General features: G+C 41.5%; 1 protein-coding gene across 2 annotated transcripts in view; it reads right to left on the bottom strand.

The window, feature by feature from the left end:
* sl (small wing phospholipase C gamma 1) overlaps window positions 1–19,142 on the bottom strand; it is an 83,455-nt gene that overhangs the window by 50,591 nt on the left and 13,722 nt on the right. For both annotated transcript variants that reach the window (XM_050192184.3, XM_050192183.3), the window contains exons 7-18: window positions 18,880–18,981; window positions 18,437–18,552; window positions 18,257–18,342; window positions 14,922–15,042; window positions 11,795–11,880; window positions 10,901–10,983; window positions 10,736–10,793; window positions 10,561–10,631; window positions 4,655–4,771; window positions 3,239–3,408; window positions 2,501–2,701; window positions 1,926–2,048 (exon numbers count right to left, since the gene is read on the bottom strand). In XM_050192184.3, the coding sequence (XP_050048141.1) occupies window positions 1,926–2,048; window positions 2,501–2,701; window positions 3,239–3,408; window positions 4,655–4,771; window positions 10,561–10,631; window positions 10,736–10,793; window positions 10,901–10,983; window positions 11,795–11,880; window positions 14,922–15,042; window positions 18,257–18,342; window positions 18,437–18,552; window positions 18,880–18,981 (1,334 nt within the window). The remainder of the gene's footprint in view (window positions 1–1,925; window positions 2,049–2,500; window positions 2,702–3,238; window positions 3,409–4,654; window positions 4,772–10,560; window positions 10,632–10,735; window positions 10,794–10,900; window positions 10,984–11,794; window positions 11,881–14,921; window positions 15,043–18,256; window positions 18,343–18,436; window positions 18,553–18,879; window positions 18,982–19,142) is intronic.

Genomic DNA, 19,142 nt, shown 5'->3' with positions numbered 1-19,142 from the left:
TATGTGGATGCAATCCATATAAGCTACACAGTTTCCCTACAGTTCTGTAGACAGCCAAATTTCAGGAGATACACGTGGGACATATACACACATCGTATGTGGATGCAATCGCATCATTGTCAGGGATGCAGCATATAAATGTCAGGAGGCTTGTTGCCAAGCATCACTGTTCACTCGTCTTGAACACCACACAAAACTATAAGCATGGCAGATCACACACAATTAAGAAATTTGTGTGGGATTCCTTCATTTACATTCACAGCTGACTCCTTGAAATTTGTTGCTGGTTTAGCACATAAGCTCACTCACTGTTGCCACTGTCTATGTTTTGATTCAGCCTGCCTACATACAGATCTATTTGTGACCTCCTACCATATACCAGAATATATATGTAAGCAAACTTTCTTTTTTTTACACTGCATATTATAAACACACATTTCATTCCACGTCTTCATCTATATTATCACAGGTAACAGTGCCCCGTTTTCAACTACTACACCGACTAAATTATCTGCCTCATATGATAACAAGATAAGCCCACGATGTGACCTGTCATGACTCACTGAAATGTGAGAACCACAGCGCACAGCTTTGAGCACACATAATGCAGCCTACTGATAAGTAAACTTTCCTGTCCTTTGACTGTCCCCTTTTTAAGTAACATTCTCACTGTGAACTACTCGTGTACAGGTGTCAAATTTTCAGCTCTACTATATCGGCCTATGCATGTCTTTGATACATCCATAAGTGGCACCTATCGGTGCTGTTGGGATTGCAGTTCTGAAGTGTGCACTTTGAACCTGAACCTCTCTCTCACAATTCTGGCCCTGCTAACATGCTAGCATCCATTAAAAAAAAGTGACACCTTAATAATACACTTGCAGTACTGTAAAATTGTTCTAAGCAGGCCAACTGCCACAACAGGCACATGGCCTTTGTCAAGAAAAATTTAATTTCCTTTCATGAACTTCTAGGACATGCTGCAAAAGATATGAACTAAAATACCTTCAGAATTTGGCTTCAGTAATGTGTAAGTGTGCACTCTAATCAAGGTTTCCCCAAAACACTGACAAACTCGTAGGCTATCAATGCTGATGTGGCAGCAAAACTACAAATAACGAGAGAAAAAAATGCTGCAGGTGCGTTCACACACAACGGAACTGATACACCACAAAAGTAACTGCACCAAGAAGCACTGTGTGTGTGCACAATTGATGGACACATCAGCTGAGATAGCAGTGGCATGAACTGTGTGGCTAGGACACAGCACAGTGACAACACAGTAAAAGATGCCGATTCACAGAGTTATGGTCTAGGTAAAGTCACAGGGTTATGGTCTAGGTAACGTCAGTGTTAGTCACAAATCTAGTAGCACTCATTGCTTATTCAGTGGGTCGCAGTGCAACGAACAAAAGGCCACATGCTCTGCTGTCCATATTTCAATAGGTTGTGACAGCACATTTTTCATCTTCTAATATGACAAGCCCTATTATCACATAACAGAACACCATATGAACAGTGCAAATTATATTTCAGTCAGGCTTAATACTGCCTCTGATACGTGTGCTCGCTGAGGCTACCAACTACCAGCCCTGACACTAAAGTCAGCAGTCAACATATCTCCATCTGAAGTCATATTTGTGGAAAGATTTTTTTGCGTCATTAACAATGAGACGCAAAGATTTCTGGCAAAAAGTGAGTGTGAGGTAGCTGAAATACAAACACAATAAATGTTATCAAATTTTAAAATTGTACTATTGCAGCATACAGCAAAGTACATGTAGCTGTTCCAGCTAATTAGAATGCTTTCCACTCCAGCATAGATCTGTCCAGATGGCTATGACTAATTTTATCAGGAACATAATACTATTAGTAAGGCCAAAACCCCCTCTCCACATCATTTAGCAGGAAGTTTTAAACTGTACCTAAAGGATATAGCAAAGCAGTTGTCTTCTTTTTCACTTGGCCGCACAAGAAATGTACCATCATACTTCACTCGTTTCAGCAGTTCTTCTGCATGAGTACGTGTCATGTTCGCATGGTACCATCTGCAAACAGAAAAGCTACATGTTAAAGGAAAGTGCACGGGAAACAGCAGACACTTGGTTTTAACTGGTAAATAATAACCTGCAATGGATAAAAAAAAATAAAGGACACCGAACCGACCCTCTTTGTATGTTCCAATAGATGTAGGTGACACGTTAAGCATTAATGGCACACTCTCAACTCAATGGAATTCACCAAGTTCAATAGAATTTATGCATGTGCTCTTGAATACAAAAATGTACCAATAACAATTGATTACAAAACCAGAAAAAGTCAGTGCCACCAGTGTGTACACCATGCACAGATACTATAAAGTGTACTTTACTACTGTGCACTGCATAAATTAAGAACCTTTGCTTCAACTCTGTCATTTTTTTTTTTAAGCTTATGCCCTCAGCTAAACAAATAACATAGATCATCATAATGGAAAGAAGACATGGGCGAGGCTACACACTCCTTTCCCTCATGCTTGTTGGGCTGGGGTACAGGCTCATTTAGGTACATGTAGAACTCCTGGCTACGCAGTGGGTGCGTTTGGTAGTGGCTGATGAGGCTGTACAGGGTGTCAAATGCCACTGTGTCAATCAAGTAGTACTTGGTTTGGCCTCGTTCTTGTTTGGACTTTATTCTGCAGTGGTTCACCTTGCCCTGGCGCCTGCAAAAAATTAAAAGTAAATTAGATACTGCACTGCACAGAAGCTGACTTTAGCAGTTACCAATATACATGCATCTGTTGACTAAAAGTAAGTGCACAAAAGTTGAGGAACTACATTCCACTATACAGTTTATAAACTAATATGCGCCAAAACCACGATTTGATTATGAGGCACGCTATGGTGGGGCACTCCGCATTAATTTTGACCACCAGGGGATCTTTAGTGAGCCCCCAATGCACGAGACACGGACATTTTTGCATTTTGCCTTTATTGAAATGCGGCTGCGGTGGCCTGGATTTGATCCAGAGACCTCTTGCTTAGCAATGCGACACCATAGCCGCTAAGCTACCGCGACGCGTGCCCCAATGTGAGATATTTAATTACTTATGATGCATGACACAAAATGAATGTTAACAATGTAGTTAGAGTTTCTCACAAAAGTGAAAATATGTAGAACTCTGCAGTGTTTATATGCTGCTGTTAAGGCACCCAGACAAACTTAGTCCTTGTCATGAGGAAGTGGCGGTGTGACTGACCAGAAAGAGAGTGAATAGTCGCCGACAAAGGTGTCACTCTCCCGCACCAGGAAGGTCCCATCCCCCAGGTGAGCATGCTGCTGCAACAACTCTTGGGCTTTGAGCCGGCCTCCTGCCAGCTTACCATGGAACCACTTCTCCCCAAAGTGCAGCTCTTCATTGGGCACACCCTAACCCAAGATAGAAAAGGTGTCATGCAAAACCATGAAGCAGCATGCAATTGCAAATTATGTCAGCAACTTTTTATGACTGCAAATGCAGCCACCACCACCCATCACCCAGCAGGGGGGGCAGTGAATTGCAATGTGTGTTTAAGTTATTTACCACAGCCTTTTTGTTCAGGACAGCTTGCTCCTGAGCATGTGCCACCCTATGGGAGTGCCACTACTGTTAGTGCTCCTTATTATGTTGTAGACACAACAGCTGCAGTAGGCAATAAGCCAAATGTATTGACAAGACACTCCTTTGTTCTGCAATCTTACAATCTGTTGAACCAGGTGAAATTTTCAACCGGGAAAAGTGAGAGGTACAGGCAGTAGCATCCTTTCTATTTCACAGTGCATGCCCAGGAGAAAGCTGGCATGAACCGATGGCCTGCAGTAGCCAGCATAAACATGCTTCAAAGTTCACCTCGTCTACACTCGACACATGAGTGACAAAGTCTTTACAATGAAATCAGATACAACTACTGAATATTTCCGTCTTTTTTAGTTCGTCATGTAGTTGAACACATTATCAGTTAAATTCTAGCGACCAGAGCTGCTTAGTTAATGAGACATCTATTCTATCTACAATCATTCTACAACATACACAAAGCAGAACTAAGAGACTTACCAAACAATATTAATAGATGAAAGTGCCTTAAATTCCTTGTACCCACAAGCATACAAGGAGTTTGTTGATTTCCAAAGATTATAATTCAATTACAACCTCCCACACTTACCCAATTCTAATACTGCCCAAAGAGCCCTAGCTGCCATCAAACACTGACAATAGAAACAGATGTAGTACCAATGGAGTAATTAGAGTAGCAGAAAATATTACATTAAACCGGAACTTAGCAGGCACACATTGCCACGTAATGAGCAAGAGCAGGTCAAAAGGTTAATTACACTAAACAGGAACTTGGCAGGCACATATTGCCACGTGATGACCAAGAGCAGATCAAAAAGACCTGTGAACTTTTTGACATGATTACAGGAACACTATTAAGTTCAGAGATTGTGACAGCATTCTCTGGTGACTAAGCAAGCTTATTTAAAATGTTAAAAAGTGCTGCAGGGCTCATTTAAAAGAAAGAAGCTGCTCAGCAGCAATTTCATCAATGGTCTTCCCTGTTCTGCAATATGAGATGTCAAGAGCACTCTGTACCACATTTCATAGTGCAGTGCAACCAATGTGTGCCTCAAAACCTACCTCTCGCTGCTGTTGCAGCTCTGTACCATCTCCTTCCTCCTCGTCATCCTGCATTTGCTGTTCTTCAGCATAGTACATTCGGTTTTGTGTCAACATGAAGAAATGTGCCCGCCACTCCTGAAACGCCAAAGCCAAAGCAAGAAATTGCATTCACATATGACAAAAAACAATAACTAAAGAATAAAATCTGCTGTACACACATAAGTTGAAGCTGTAGGAACAGCTCCAATGCAGATGAAGGTTAATGGGGTAAGATAAAACCGTCAATCTTCACAAACGGACTACATAACTAAAATTCCTCAATGCACAAATGTCAATTGCCTTTTCTGCACTTTAATCAGTGTTGGCTGCCTCTGGAGTACTGTCACACTGTGGATCATTCCTACTGACACATATTAAACTTCAAATATATAAGTCATTGTCTGTACCTCATATGAATTACTGCAGTGTAGTTTGGGTAACCATTACCATACATATACTATCTAAAAAAGATTTCTACAATACAAAAGAAGGCTATTTACCATATTGCTGACTTCGCTTACCTATCACCAAATGAGGTTTAATATCATGCACACAGCATTATTTAGTAAACAATATGTACGAGTACTGCACCTTAAATTCCCGCAGTGGAATTAAAGATTCCACTGCAATTAAAGAATTGTAGTTTTCTGTTTTTACCAATAAATGCCGAAAGCTACCTGCAGATCCCAATTTTAGGAATTCAGTTTAAACTGAAAAGTGCTGAATTTAGGAATTTATCATGGCTTATCACAGTGGCTCCAAACAATGCGACCGGACCTTCCCAAGTGGGTTGGGTGCTTTTGCTTGGCGGTATGTGGGGGTGAGAGTGGGGTGCCTGGAATACCAGGTTTTTTTCTTTCTCCAGGGTCGCTCGAATTTTGCCCAAGCCTCGCCTGGATACTGGGGGCCTTGCCAACCTAGTCATGGCAATGGTGATTGAATAAGAAAGCTTTGTGCGTATACAAGTCCATTCCATCCCACTCTTCTTGCATATCCTCATCAGCTTATGCGTCTGGCTGTGGAAAAGCAAAGGGGATGTGGTAATAGGGTAAGAAGTGATGCCTTCCAAGCAGGAGCCGTCATAATTGCATGCCAACTTGTGAACCAAAACAGGGTGAGGATATGGCCAGAAAGCCAATTTCAAGAGGCACAAGCAATCTGACCATTGCGGATAGAGTGTAAGATTCCAGGAATTTGTGGGGGCCCCATCTTTTTTCGTGGGTTAGTGTGAAGGAGTTCTTAAAATAGACGTACCACTTGCCCAACCCAAGCGCATGTGATGATACACGGCATGTACAGACCTGTGTGGCCATTCCACGTTTAATTTTCTTAATTACTTGGCCTCATAGCCTTTATCAACAAAAAAGCTTTCCCATTTTAATGTTTTCTTCCCAATATAAGTAAGTGTGAACAGTTATTCAAAGGGTCGAAAATGCAGTACTGTAAAAAAAAATTTCTGCCGATAAGCGCAGAACTTAATGAGCAATACGAGTGCCAATAAATGGCTGCCGAAGTTTTAAGGAATAGATACTGAAAAATACAATCCGTAATTATCAGGGGTGTAGCCGGGGGGGAAGGGAGGCTGCTTATGGGGCTTCAGCCCCCCCCCCCCCGCCCCCCCGAAATGTTTTCATGCTGTCCGTGCACCATTGACCAAAACAACCCCCGGCGCTGGAAATCATTCTGAATTTTGTCCAGAATGTCTCTTTTATGCTCAAAAAGACATCTCAGCACATGGTCGTGCTGAGATGTCACACAAAGGTCGTGTGATTGCGAACTCGGACTGGATTTTGCGGCAACGCCCATGTGCACCTGGAGTCACATAACACCAAGGAGCCCCATCTGAGCACAAAGTTTCAAGGGCGTTTTGATGGCGAGCGGGCTCGTCGTGGCATCTCGCCGAGGCCGCAGAATCTACGGAGTGCATAGATTTCTATTCCGTAACGTTATGGGTATAAAGTTCTCATAAACTTTTGATGCGAAAGTTGCATTGACATTTCTAAAGTCATGCTTTAGATTTCCAATTCCAGAACATTGTGGGTTTAATATTGTTATAAACATTTGGCGCCAAAGGTGCATTGACGTTTCTAAAGTCGTACATCGAAACATACGAGACAAGCCAAATCAACACACTATCAGACAAGTTGACAAAGCACGCAGTGAGGTCCGATGAGACTAAGCGTTGTGGTGGTTCATTTGTGCTGTCATGTCACAGAAAAAAATATCAACAGTTTTTTCACCTACGCCAAAGCATCCATGTCAAGACACTAAAGCCAACAAAGGTAACTATGTTCTTATTTATTTTTATACTTTGACTTTTATTCGCGAGGACACATTGAGCCTCTTAAATTTTTGTGTTCTCGCTACCCGCAGGCTGCCAGAGCCAGCCAGAGAGCATGTGTTTTTCTCGTGTTGCCCCGTTTTTCTCTGGGCGAGTGGATTTTCGCCTGGCAGAGTTTTGGACGCCTTCTGGCTAGCATACGAGAAAAGGAAACAATTGTCGCTCGCCGCCATTACTGTTGGGGCTCGACAGATTGCAACGCGTTCGCTTGAGCGCAACCTTTTTGGTAAGTCTTGTCTCGCTGGTGTAGGAAACCAAGCACTATGCGTATGTTTCTCTGTGGACCAAGCGTCTCACTTTTTCTTCGATATTCCTTCGGTAGCCACATTAGGTGCCCAAAGTAGGCATTCAATTGTGGCCAACATGCTTTCCTTCATTTTTTTTTTCATTTCGGTGCCCCCACCGCACAGAAGAAAAAAAAAAGATTGTTGCAGAGCAGCGAATTGTCGCATTGTGAAAGTTCGATTTTGTAACTTTTTTTTCTTGTGCGAAGTGATGAGCCGCTTAACATTTCAGTTGCTGGATACTCTTATTATATTATGGCGATAGCAATAATGCGGACTATCCAGGCGCATTCCTGCCGTCGTCGTCGCCCTCGACGACGGTGGCTCAGTCTTGTGTGTGCAAGGGAGAAAAGTGGGGAGGAAGCATGCTGCCTTCTTTCACGCGCGATGCGTCAGGGGGAGTGGAGGGAGTGGGGTGGGCCTTAGGATTCTGTGGTCTGTGAATCTGTGATTGCGCAACATGTTTATTTGCCTTGTTTGACGGATTATATACCATGACTTTTCTTAGATATGTAGACTTATTGGAGACTTATACGTTATATTTTTAAATATCTTATTGTGAGGTTTTGTGTATACGTGCAGTGAACTTTGTTTCGAGAGACATTTTTTTTTTTTGCCCTATATCAAGCTGTATCTCCGCATTTGTATATTCCATTGTATCTTCGCAATTCTAATGTGCGTGGGCGAGTCAAATGAAAGTGAGCCAACCAACCCCGCGCAATAATGGTTCGGTTCATTATCTGCAAGGCATACGCGTAGCACACAGGCATCTCTCATTTACAAAAGTGACATGCAGGTGTGAGGATAAATGTCCTTTAATGCGCTCATACACTGGGTTGAACATGGTTGCGTCACATAATGAACGCTCCAAAAGTTGAACAGCGTGGTGTCATGAGGTTTTTGACAGCTGAAGGCGTTTCCTAGAAAGAAATTAGTCACCGTGTGGCTGCCGTGTACGTTGAACATTGCATTTCATTGGCCACTGTGAAGCGTTGGCGGAAACGGTTCAATCAAGGACGTGAAAGTTGTAAAGATGATCCAAGACCGCGTCAAAGCCACCGTGCTATCACCCCTAACGCAATTGCAAAGGTTGATGAGCTGATTAGACAAGAATGGAGGATAAGCATCGATGAACTGACAGAGCGTGTGCACATCAGACACGGTTCGGTTCACACCATTATTCATTAACATCTCGGTTATCGGCTCTTGTGTGCGCAACAGATGCCCAAGATTTTGAGCCACCGCCAGAAAACGGATAAGTTCGGCGCTGCCTTGGCTCATCTGATCCGGTATCACAATGAGGGTGATGACTTCTTGTCTGCAATTGTGACCGAGAACGAATCATGGTGCCACTACTACGAGCCTGAAACACGATAGCAAAGCCTACAGTGGAAACATTCGAATTGACCACTCCCAAAGAAAGCAAAGGCCATCATTTACGCTGGAAAGGTGTTGTTGAATTTTTTTTCGGTCGTCAGGGGCCATTACTGATAGAATTTGCTAAACCTGGAGAGACTATCAATCGTTTCCAACATTGTGAAACGCCGGATCGGCTGCGTGTCGCAATCAAGAACAAACGACGTGGAAAATTGATGAATTGGGTCATGTTGCTCCATGACAATGCCTGTGCGCACGTCGCTGATGTGGTTAATACAAAACTGGCAAAGTTCAAGTGGAAATCGCTGCAACATCCGCCATACAGCCCAGACCTGTCGCCTTGCGACTTCTTCATTTTAGGGCAATTGAAGAAACAGCTCAAGGGAACCAGATTTGTGTCGGACGGTGAAGTGAAAGAGTCAGTTACAGACTTTTTGAAGCAGCAACCCTTGGAGTTCTATGAGACAGGAATTGCGCGACTCGTTAGTCAGTGGGACAAATGTCTAAATGCTCATGGAGACTACTATTAAATAAAATGCCCCGTTTGTCATATATTCGCATTGGTTCACTTTCATTTGACTCGCTCTTGTATATGTTGCAGAACTCTTGCTTTTTATATGTGCTCTCTGCTGCGACTATAATTTCGGTACAATTACTCCCAATACACGACCAGTGACAGCTGCTGCTGAGCAACACATTGGAACAAATAACAGCGTTATTGAAAATTTTCACTGGCCGTTGCATATGTACAAAAATGTAAACAAGGTTCTTGACTGACAAAGTTTAATTAAAACATTTGTCCTCAATTTGTTCATTTCATGGCCTTTACATTTTTCATATCAGCGGCATGCACTGCTTTGCTGTTTTCGAACTGATATAGTTCTCAAGGTCGTGTGATATTTTAGTGACTTATTAAATGGACAAAAACATGGAAGCATTGATATCAGTTATTTCGGACACAACTTTTGGGACATACGAGTGTATTCTTTTATGAAAAAAATACATATTTTACTTGTCTTGACAGTGCGTAGCGTTCAAGAATTCGTTTGCAGCATCTTTGGCAATGGCAATTCAGTTATTCTTCATATATTGGATCACTCTATAAACTCTATAAGGAGGAGGTCGAGCTGCAATGTGAGCCCCCCCCCCGAACGACATTTCTCGCTATGCCAATGCTAATTATATCTCCTCTATAGTACCACTGAAAGTTAGTGCTGCCAGATGCACTTCCTCGGTAACGAATGAGCTATAAACCATATTGTATATGACCTTCCATACACTATGCAAATATGCACACAAACTCACTACAGGTCTCATCAGCTTAAAGCACTTTGTTAGCACTTACTGCCATTTTCATGTGTATATATTCCTTATTATAAGCATCAACTGTATTTTGGCTTAACTGCTTCATTGCACTACAATAATGTATTTGGAATACAAATGTGTCAATTTTTTATGGTTTCGCTATTATAAATTCCGAAGAGTACATGTGTGCCTTGTACTTATATATGTACTATCACACTCACTATGACTTGAAATACATGAGTTGTGGCCAGAGTTATTTCCAAGTCAGGTTCACAACCAGTGCTCTCTCTTCAGAATAAAGAAGAACCACACCAACATCGTGTATTGTCATATTCTGCCTGCTTTAAATATTAACAAAACTGTGCAAGAGAGTACACTTTCCTTCTTCTGTTTTAAAACTCTGTAACCTTGTCCTTGCAAATGCCCACAGCCTCCTGGAGTTTAGAAAAGCTCACTTGCTCAACAGAAACCTGCTCGTCTTTCGTGATCTGACACCAACTCAGTAGTTAGAAAAAGTCTGTCAATAAAGTGTACAGTGTACTTAAAGGTAAGCCATCTTGTGATTGCCACCCACTTACCTTATCAACTGGATCCTCAAGATAAAGGATGCCATTTTTCACAGCATTGCTGACATCGGTTTCTTGGCCACCTGTTCAAATTGTTTTAAAGTGTACGAATGAAATATAAGCACATACACTTATCATACATGAGACTGAGCAAAGACAACAGAGGGTACCATGAACTGCTACGTACCTTCATCAACTCTGTTAACAATGACTCTGTCTTCTGTTCCTTCAGGAAGTTTTTTGTGCTAAATAAAAAATAAGAAGTTAAAAGTGAAATTTAAATGTCTATGAAACTGGCAAGCTAACAATTAAACCTGTTTTGCAACTATCTTTGCAACGTAAAAATTCTTACCTTGATGATAATTTTCCACTTGAGCTGCTCAGGAGATGGCATTTTTACACCATCTCGTTCTACTGGCTGAGTCAGCAGCATCTCTGAAGTTTAGAAGAAAATTTTAGATAACATAAGAGTGGAATGATAACTGACAAAATAAAGTGTGTTGCTAGGTCACAAGACTGAAAAAAGATAGAATGCATGCACACATGCTTACACATGTACAGTGCTCACGGAATGAAATGGGACACGGAGCATTTAGTAGAACCCTACATGTGTGCAAAGTACGCGAGAGCACCATGTCATGTCGCTAGGAATTTGGTCACCAAAGTTGACGAGGACTCCGATGTAAGTGTACGTGCCAGAATTACGTCAATGTGACATGAACTGCAGCCGGTTGAAACGAAAGTATGCGCATTACTTAGCCCTAAATTGACGCGTTTCATTCCGTGAGCACTGTACACACACACAAACACGTACACGCAAAGGTGCAACACTTTTTGTCAATGTGTTTTGCTGTTGTAGAGGTACACTTATGGCTCGGAACCGAGCTCAAATGTAAATGTTACAAAAAAAGGCAGCTACATACACTAATAATTAAAACACAAGTTATCTCCAGTCTGAACCTACCAGTGATAGCCATGCACAAGTGCACCACGCCGTTTCATTTTTTCCGGGCAGTGTAGTAAACTAGTTACTGGACCACCATTTGTAATTTTATTTCATAGAATTCCAACTACATATATATCTCAATAAATTTTGTAAGCACTTAAACAGAGTTAAAAAGTGTAGTTTTGCCAGCACTGGCAAAGCTTCTTGTTAAGGAGAAAGTAAGCAAAGACTAAGACAGAGAGAGAGAGAGAGAGAGAGAGATGGCAGCTGAGAGATTTATAATAATAACATTCTGCTTACCTCCAAACACCTCCTGAAACAAGTTGGCCATTTTTCTTTGTTGTGGTAAGGTGCAGTGGTTCTCAATAGACAAAATTACTGGGTACCTAAAGACAAGAAATGATACATGTTGCAAGAATACTGGGTATATACACTGGACAGATAATTGCTTTTTGAATTTCTGATAATTAGACTGCATTTTATAAGCCACTGTGATAACACCCTGCTACAATACAACAAACACAAATGTACGTATGCATAGATATGCATCTAACAAACCACCGTAATTTGAACTTGCACTCATGTCCAGTATCAATATTCTCAACTACTTTCACTACAACCATTGCACGAAGCTCGATTTACACACACACATGAAAGAAGCAACATGCCTTTTGAGCACTGCTTTTGTACAATCAACAACATTCATGAAACACACAGAGAGATTACTAAAAGAGCCCCATTTATGTGTTTTATACATGAACATTTTTTAGTGCAAGAAGAGCAAGAAAGAGAAGCAGGACCACATTGACCATACCTGTTACGCATGCAAATAATATCAGCTGGAACGATATATTTATTGTGCTTCGTACAGTGATTTGCACATTTATTCTGATGACTTGAAAATATTTTGCATTTACCACTGCTTCGCTCAAATTTTGCAATAAGATCACATTTTCTGGTCTGCACTGTTCCAATAAAATACCTGACCACTTTGGTTGCCTGGTTTGTCAAGAGGGGGGGAAAAAAACTGCCATCATATGAACTCCTTGCTGTCCAGGAAGTTTGCTACTTCAGAGATGTGAATTGGTTTTGCAGCCTCGTGGCAACTTAAAGTCTGGACTAACCAGGCAAACAATGGTGCCGAGTGTTTGATTGAATGATATGGACTAAAATATTTGATTTTATTGCAAAGTTTAAACAAAAACAAAGTAGCAGCAAATGTAAAATCTTTTAAAGTTGTTTATATAAAATAATATCAGGTGGCCATTGTATCTCCCTGAATTACCAGAAAGTCACACCTTAGAGCACCACTATTCTCTCTCACACAAACACACAATGCATGCATGCCCACACATGCACATGCATATACAGGGTGTTTCAGTTAACTTGCGCCAAACTTTAAATAAACCAGTTGTTTGCTATGTGAATGCAACCAATTTAGTATTGTTCACTGCCGCCTAAAGCAACTCACAGTATTTCTTATACTTAGCTTATATCATTTATTAACAAAAACTAAAGCACAAACTTTTAATTATTTGATTTAAATGCAAATTTTTCAATGGAGAAGTTGGAGAATGTGCTGAGAAATATCCATATAATTTTCTTGTGGTTTTATTTTTTTCAGGCTCAATAGAAAGCCCGCAAAATCTGAGGTGTTTGCATGCGGCAACATCAATGCCCTCAAACATGCTTTAAACAAGTGAAAAATGCTGCAAGTAGACAGAATGTATGAACAGGCCATAAACAATGAAGTTGGATGAAGAGAATGGTCTTCGCTTTTGTCAATATATCTCACCTGCTGAAGTGACAGAGCAAATGAAGCCATTGGAGATATTGCGATAAATGGCACATAACTTTTGAAGCCATGTCAGTGTCTTTTATGTTAACAGACTGCATAAAGGGCAAAGGGTTATGGCAGTTGGTGGCAATACATGTGAAACAATGGTCATGGCCATCTACCCTCAATTATAATTTTTGCTTGGATCCTAATCATAAGTTTGACCGGTGCGCAACACAAATAATTAATTCCATAGCCATGAGATGGTACAAATGTAGGACACGCAAGTGCCTAGTCATAGGGTATATTTTTATATCAAGCACACTTTCTTTGGAGCCCCAGAAAAATTAAAACCACAGCAGCTATCTTTGCAGAAAGAAATCACTTCGATATTTCTCAATATTTCTACAACTTTCCCATTGAAGGTTTTTGTTTAGATGAATAGATTAGATGTTGATTATTTCAGATTCTGGAACACCAGCATTTCGATGAAGCATGAGGAACAGAAGGAGACACACACACACATAGTGCTATGGGTGTGTACTTCTTTTCCTTGTGCTGCAGTGAACTATTGGTGTTCCAAAATCTGAACCACCGTAGAACATCATTGATATTCCCTGTTTGTAATGTTTTCCCAGCTCTTCAATACACCAGTGCAGTTTAGTTCCCATAGGGTCATGTGTATTCGTCAGACCTTCTTCACAGTCACACCTTCTTGTTTGTTAAATTTTCCCTTCCCGGTTCTTACGTCCAGAAACTGGGACAGCACACCACTGATATGGCATCATCCGCCATTGGCATATACACTGACCGCTGTATGTCGCCACTGAAAACAGTGACTTCACAGCACCTGCCGTGCAGTGCAGTAGGATCGCCATCGCTGTGTTGAAAGCAAAGATGAGGTGTATAAAAGCACAAGCGGTCACCTCACACCCACATTCGCAGATGATTTCGGGGCCTGTGACATACCTTGCGCGATTGCTTCGATACACAGGTGTACAAAAACCAAAAAAGGGCTGTGAGTGCTCAAACAGGAGCTGTTAATGTCTATGATTCGATCGAAGCGTCAGATGGAAGTCAAGCTTCACTTGGTGTTATTCACGGCTACTGCAGCTCACAAAAGTTGTTAATGATCTAATCGCCAGGCAGTGACGAGATTTACTTAGAGGGTTTTAAATACTTTATTTGCTTTTATTGAACTTCAAATTAAGTTTTGAGTAGGAGTAGTATTCTGTTTAATTTCTAGTGCTGCAAGTGTGATCGGATGTTACGGATTCCCAGATCATGCATTATTTTTTCATGGTCGCCTCAGAAATGCGTCAACGGGGTTCTACTGCATGCTATATGAGCCAACCTAGGTTTCTACGCAATCGGTTAATAAATTTTTTTTAATTAATCACTTAAGCTCATAATAAAAAATATAGTGAGTTGGTTGCATTTGTGCAGAGTTGGTTGCATTTGTGCAGCATAATCATGATTTTTTAAAGGCTTAGAACAAGTTTTCTAAAAGACCCTGTGTGTGTGTGCATATGTGAGCACGTGTGCCTGCTATGTTAATGTGCTCATGCAATTTCAGCTGCATGAGCACATTCAGGTGCAGCAATACTAGCAGTGCACTGTTCACTTAGAAAGGAAACAAGTCACACTTACTCAGATGCAACAAATGCATGGTCTTTGATTGTCTTGATGACATCAATGAACCTGATTTTTGTTGTCAAGGTGTGGCCATGATACACATAAGGCATGCCGTCTGGTCCATCCCAGCAATCCACTATACAAAACACATTGTGTTAGAACTTAAAACCTACATATGCTTTCATTAAAAGGTCAAAATTATATAGACAATATTTTTTTTCTTCAGATCTTGCTATAAAACTAGAACATTTAGATCTAAGTAACATAATTTAAAATTACAAGCTGACTTGCACAAGAAGGATTTGTTTTCAAAAACCACTCGAATGTAATTGATAGTTTTGGTTGCTCTTTAGCCCTTAACATTACAAATTATTTTAGAGCAAAACGTTCACAAAATAACGATTTTTAAACATGCTTGATAGAATCGGTACACCAAATAAATGCCAGAAATACATTCAGAACAATGCGTTTATTTGGAGAACACACATAAAATTTACTTAGGTGAGGAAGAAAGTTGGTGGCTTCACGGCACTGTTTGAAGTTGTTTTTCGAGCGGCAAGGAAATAGAAAAAAAAATTAACATCAAAAACACAATTTCCATGTCCTCCGAGTGTTGTAATGCACCCAACTGCCACTCGAGATTACAATTAGTGATGCAGGAAAGTGTCACTTAGTGTGGTACACCCCAAAACGGAGTAATTGCACAGAGTGCCACTCTGCAGTCTTCAAACCAAGTTCGAGTTAGGTTCCTCTTGCTCTCGTCTTTGACCTTTTGGAGCACACAACACAGTGCCTTGCAGGTTTCTGGCATTTAGGTGTCACAGAGAGGTATCTTGGAATGTTACAGGTGACAAAGCATGTAGTGAGATCGTGAGACTGTCTTCCCCTTTTGGCACGCCTCTCATGTCGAAGATTTCCAGAAACCCAAGCTTGAACAATGTCTAGGCAGAAATTAACGTTTAAGTGATTCCTATGCCTGCCTTTATTGGTACAAGATAATGTTGAAGGTTGCCACAAGGATGCGAAGGTGGTGAATTGTTTACATCAATATGCATCTGTTGTATACCTTGCAAGATGTCATTGTATCGGAGGATTCAGAGCTTGAATTGAGAAGCTCATAATATCTCTGTTACTTTTGGCCTCTGGGCTAACTTCTCCAAAGCCCAGAGGGAACCTCATTGATTTCTCGATTTCGGCACTTTCTTTACGGAAAGTTTCAGTTACTACATGTGGTACTCAATAATGACGCTGCCATTTCTCTTGTTGCCAAACTTTAAAAATGCTTCTGCTGATATTTCAAGTTTTTGCAATGCTATCTGTGACCAAAAAAACAGGACTAGAGGCGTGGGAATGCTCAGATTGCCTCTGATAAGATAAATTAGCATTCTTTACAATGGACAAGCTAAACTCGTCCACAGTAGCAGGTGTGCAAAATCTGTGGACGAGCTTAACTTATCTACAGGAGGTAAAGGGTTAATGTTAGTATTGCTTGCTCTTTCCAAAGCTTTCCGTGCTTTTATATTTTTTATGTGGCACACAAGAACAAAATGCTTGTTTGTTTGGTTTTGTACTTCTTCAGATTTTGCAATTCTCTACTCTGGTTTGCACCTTAAAGGGCCCCTCACCGGGCCACATAGCAAATTTTGGTTATACGCTGGAAGTTGTTACATGCCCTCTAGGGAGCATTCTACTGCAAGAATTTTTCAGATTGATTCATTTCATTAATAGCCAAGGTAGCAATATTTCAGTGCCGCAAACCCGTGATTTCAGGAGCTGAGCGTCACCGCCAACACAGACAGTCTCTCCACTTGCCCCCATTTAGCCTCCACAAGCGAAATTCCTTCCCTGCGTTCTCCCATAACGGAGTTGGAGGATCGCATGATGCCTACGTCACGGGCCCTGCCTTTTTGTTTCTCTCACTTTTTTTTTTCTGCGTGGTGTGCTACCGCTGATGGTCTCGCAGGTAAGCCGTTGCGTTTGTCTCGTTTCGCACAGTGCATGATTTTGTGCGCTGCGCACAAGAACACCTGACTAGCAGTATAAGTCAGTGCTACACGAACACTGATGCAGGCGCAAGCGGATCACAGAGCATGATTGCACGCTGGAACACGGTATAAAATGACATAGTTTCTCTCTCTGAACGCGCGACTGCACGACACGGGAACAAGCAGATGAAACAGAAGTACATCTCTCTTGCTACGGTACGAAGTAAAACAAAGACACGCAGACAGGTTTTATTATTTATCTAAACTTTAGTTCATCTAATGAAGCAACAAATCAAACAAATACCTGCTGTTGCCTTAAATAATTCTCAAAGTCACGTGTCACTGAGCGACGTCACAGCACTGCCATGTACGTAGGCGCGCTTGCACGATGTATGTCGACTCTCCGCCTGGGAGTGCGGCGCCCGCGAGAAGGGCAAATGTCATTTGGTTTGAAATTAAAGTTCTTTCTGCGGCACGCAGGGAACTAAACATCGAAAGCACAGCACATACGAAGCTACTGGCACTGAGTGCACTTTGTCCACACCGCAGATCGCTTTCAAGATGCGGCGCCCGCGCAGGCGCGTACTTTGTCTACATCACAGATCGCTTTCAAGATAAGGTGCCCACGCGGCCGCGCCATCAACAGCAGGCACCGGAGTAGAACCACCCCCCCTCTTTCCCTCGTCTCCCCACTGTGCCTCGCGCGCGAAAGACGGCACGCTTCCGCCCCACTTTCCTCCCTCCTTCGCGCACAAGATATTAAGCCGCAATAGTTGGCTGACCCTCGCAAGTCAGCTGCCAGCCTGTGTTGACACGACAAAATTCCGTTTTATACACCCGATTTTGACAAAAATTGCCACTAACTTCATCTGCTGTAGCCGATAGTCCATTGTAGTGTGGTCCGTTAAAAGTGAACTTTGTTAATAAAATAGGTAGAACAAACTAAGCCTGAAATAGGGTCCATTATATCCAAAATTCTGTTGTACACGGGTCCATTGTAATGAGCATAGACTGTATCGCGAAACACGTATAGAGCTGTGCTCAAATTTCTCATCAGGAAGTATCGTAATCGCCGGTGCATTATTTTATTACATATTCAACTGCTAGCACTAATTTATACTGAACTGAATCGAATTGAATAAATACGTTTATCCGCTCTGCCACAACAACCAACACAGATTTTTTCTGGGAGACAGCGAACCAAACTTTCTGCCATTCTTAGCACCATGCAATTTTGCAATGTCTGATATGAATCTCACTCAGAATAAGAGCTGAGAGCAGAATAGACTTAAAAAAAGAACATAATGCAGATGTACAAGAACTTTTTTAACATACTAGAACAGCATGAATAGTGCTACTACTCACACTCAATGCAGCGGCAACTCATTGCAAGGCACCTTGCATAAGCTTCAACAGAGGACTCACTCTTCACTTGGTCTCCCGTAAGGTACCTGGGAAAAAAGTTTCAGCAGGTACAATTAATTCACAGCAATCAACTTGTGCCTGAGAAGAAAAGCAAATGCACAAAAGAAACATGAATCTTACGTGTTATGTGAAGATGCTACCCAATAGTGGGTTAGTGGTCGTGTCATATCTTGATTGACTTGGTTGTGCTGGCTGTCCCACAACTCATTCTGCTTGGAAAATAAATAATCTAGGAACTGGAACAATAAAAATAAACTCGCATCATTCATTTTTAAGACTTGTGCCTGTGGCGCTGTGAGCTGCGTGTGGCTCCAGTGCAATTTCCAAAGGAAGTAATTTCAAAGTCCACATGAAACCTTTTCTTTCCTCTTTTAACAACTATAAAAGCACTATCATGGCCATTTTTCACAGAAATGAAAAGGCAGTTTCCAGTTTGGCAGTTGCCAAGGAATTAATCCTGATTAATTTTAATAAAGATATAAATGTGAAAACTGCTCATTCTAAGCGTATTATCTGCAGCTCATGAATATTTCTTGAGCTTTTGCGTAAAGCACTTGACAAACCTCGGGCACAGTGAAATATGGCTCCTGGGCATCCCGCAGAGGGTCCTGCAGATAGTCGCGCATAAACTTGCTTGCTACCCTTTCATCCTCGAACACTGTGTCCTGAGGGAAAGAAATCATGCAAAAAGCACCTTTAGCAAATGCACTGCAATGCACAGGAAGATTAAAGCTTTCACACACACTGGCTCTAAAAATAAGGCTAAAGCACACGGTCATGCTTTGACATAGTACCTTATCATACCATTTATTGGCAGTTTATCACT

The sequence above is a fragment of the Dermacentor andersoni genome, chromosome 1 (assembly GCF_023375885.2).
Source record: "Dermacentor andersoni chromosome 1, qqDerAnde1_hic_scaffold, whole genome shotgun sequence".
Taxonomy (NCBI): Eukaryota; Metazoa; Arthropoda; class Arachnida; order Ixodida; family Ixodidae; genus Dermacentor; species Dermacentor andersoni.
Note: the sequence above shows the minus strand (reverse complement) of the source record. Positions and strands in the feature narration are given on the sequence as shown.